Here is a 2,979-nt window from a genome sequence, read left to right on the forward strand (position 1 = left end):
CCCATATCCGTGGTTTCTATGCCTGTATGAAGTTGGCAGCAATAGATAGTCGGCTAAAGTCAAAGTTTCAAAAAATGGGATGACCATGGCTGCTGGAGCTCCATCAGCCTTGATTAGGTGTGAAAACGCTAATGCCCGTGCAGCAGCATGCATTCATTCAATGACTGGACTTTAGAGTGTAATGTGAAAGTCATAAAAAATGACTGGAGTTGTGATCAGTCCACAAGTACACTACTAGTAGAGCACACAGGAAATAAACTGAATTTGTGCACACAAAAGTACGTTATAGGATCGCACAACCATGTGTCAACCATAAGGTGCACTTTTCTAAATTGGACTCCAAGGATTCTAAATATAAAGACATAATATTTTAGAATATGTCACGTGACCTTTAAGCATGCTGATTGGTCAATATGATGTATTCTATACGTGATGGAGACCTCAGGCTGTGGACGGTAGTGACCTGCAAACCATGCTCTAACTATTACATGAAACACTTTAGAACGTTCAATAGTTTCCATACTTCCTACATATAATATGGTGGTCTCTACTCGTACCCCAGGCTTAGATGCACTTCGTACTCTTGTATATATATATATAAATTAAAATAACTAATAAAATTAATTACTATAAATTAATAATAAATTGTAATAAATTATTTTATTAATAGTAAATAATAAATAATTAATTTAAAAATATTAAATAAAATATATAGTAAATAGGAAATGGCAACAAAAAGGGCAACACTCAATAGGACGGCCGTACGGTATGGCATGCGCTTACTTTCTAGAGGACAAACAGTCTTCGTCAACGTCGCCAATTCTGTTTCACAACGAGAACAACTGGAAGTTGAAATGCCAGTACAGAACAACCGACCAATCATATTGCACATATCTATACGGGTATTTATAATCACGTGACAGGTCTAGTCACATGATAGGCCTAAGCCAATGGAACCAATGGGCAATCCGTTGGTCGTTCTTATCCTGAGCGGTAAACGAAAGAGCGGAAAGGATTACGTTGCATCTTATATACAAGAAAGGTGATTACTGCTGCTTTCGTTGCGTGAGTGTGCGTGCTGGCTAGTGAATATTATGCGCATGCGTTGTATGATAGGTTGCAATACCTGTTAACATTACTTCATAATAAAAGCTGCAACGTCTTTTTGAATTATTTTTGTTATTTAATAATTAATTTTAATTTTTTTGTGAGCAAAATTATTATTTGCAAATATAATGTAATTTTGTGTTGTTGTAGTCTAGGAGATAAGTGTGTGATCATGAGACTCTCTGCTCCTCTCAAAACACAATACGCAAAGGTAGGATCAAAACTGTCAATACCATCCGTGCATTTGATTATACAGAAATGAAGTTGTGGAAGGAAATACCGAATGTCAAGTAATGTATATGATGTACTGGTGTCAGACAACATCACACATGCTTCTATACGGGAATGTTGTGAAGCTGATTTACCCAGTGCCATTTCTGGGTAATGATTAGGACAGATGGATTGACAGACAGATAGACAGACAGACAGACAAACAGACAAACAGATGGAAAGGAAGGAAGACAGACAAGCAAACGGCATACAGTATGCTGTCACTAGTATCACATAGAAAATATATTACAAAAAAATTATTACCAAATGAAATGTTTAGTAACTATGCATCGTATGTATCAATACTGAGCATTGTGGTAACGATGTCATATAAGGAAGGTAAATTGATATCTATGACAGGATCATGGACTGGATGTGGAGCGTCTCTTAGATGCATCTGAGTATAAAGAGAAATATCGTAAAGATATGATCCAATGGGGAGAAGAAATGCGTCGTATAGACTCGGGATATTTTTGTCTTCTTGCGATCCAGCAAGTGTCTGATTATGATCGATACCCGGTGTGGCTCATCTCAGATGGCAGACGGCCAAGTGACTTGATTTATTTTCAAACACGATATCCAACAGTGACCATAAGGATATGTGCAAGTGAAGCTACTCGGATGTCACGTGGATGGGTGTATACAGTGGGAGTGGATGATGTTGAATCTGAGTGTGCATTGGATGGTATCGCTCAATGGGATTTCATTGTTCACAATGACGCAGACAAAGAGCAGCTGGAAAGTCATTTTGAACCCTTGCTGTGTAAAATCAGAGGTCATATAGCCAATGGTATAAGATGGGAAAAGGAAATTATATGAACAATACTAGAACTGAACTTGAATAATATATATATATATATATATAATGTAGGATATATTTATTACATACATGAACGTTCCCCACCTTAACATCCCCAACAACTCAAGTATGCATGTCTCAACTACGTACATCCTCTATCTCTAAATTCAAACGTTGTAAAGCCTATATATATATATATATATATATATATATATATATATATATATATATATATAATTTAATATTTTATTCTTTCAAAGCGCGTCCTTACAGGACAATGCCAGTCTCTCTAGAATCAGTCTAGAATTAAACAACCACAAAGCTACTGCAAGTTGTTCATGCAAACTAGTAATTGTTTGACTAACAGTTTGTCGATTGTGAAATGATGCCTTGCGTGCTATACTTTTCAATGTACGTAAGCTGTTCGTGTCCACAGACCAAGAGACTCAACAACAAGTGGTTTGAATATGCTTCCTGTTTCAGATACCATCGTTTGATGCTTTAGGACTTTCTTATCTTCTGCTTCTGCTCCTGTATAACATGCTGCTTGCATTAAATATGGTCGACGGCTGCAACGAGTTCCTCACAGTTACTTCGAAATACGCTGGTAAAGCATGTAGAAAGTTAGGATTAAATGTCCCCTGGTCTCCCCCCCCGTATCACTTGAACAACATCTATCAATAAAACTGTGTCCTAGACATAGGCGTAGGAACCGGGGGGGGGAGGGAGCCATGGCCCACCCAATATTTAGCCTCCAAAGCTGTATCAATGCGGCGATTAGACCTCCAATTTGGCGTTAGACC

At 37.6% G+C, this 2,979-nt stretch overlaps 1 protein-coding gene across 2 annotated transcripts; it reads left to right on the forward strand.

Annotated features, from left to right (window-relative positions):
- Positions 1 to 950: 950 nt before the first annotated feature.
- On the forward strand, positions 951 to 2,334 carry LOC134184810 (phosphomevalonate kinase-like). 2 transcript variants are annotated; one of them, XM_062652561.1, is made up of 3 exons: positions 951 to 1,042; positions 1,258 to 1,318; positions 1,738 to 2,334. In XM_062652561.1, the coding sequence occupies exons 1-3, from the start codon at positions 951 to 953 to the stop codon at positions 2,194 to 2,196; spliced, it is 612 nt and encodes a 203-aa protein (XP_062508545.1). In that variant the 3' UTR covers positions 2,197 to 2,334. The 2 variants fall into 2 exon arrangements, with proteins under 2 accessions (XP_062508545.1, XP_062508546.1); XM_062652562.1 differs by having other exon boundaries at positions 1,015 to 1,042; positions 1,263 to 1,318.
- Positions 2,335 to 2,979: the final 645 nt, after the last annotated feature.

The sequence above is a fragment of the Corticium candelabrum genome, chromosome 9 (genome assembly GCF_963422355.1).
Source record: "Corticium candelabrum chromosome 9, ooCorCand1.1, whole genome shotgun sequence".
Lineage (NCBI taxonomy): Eukaryota > Metazoa > Porifera > Homoscleromorpha > Homosclerophorida > Plakinidae > Corticium > Corticium candelabrum.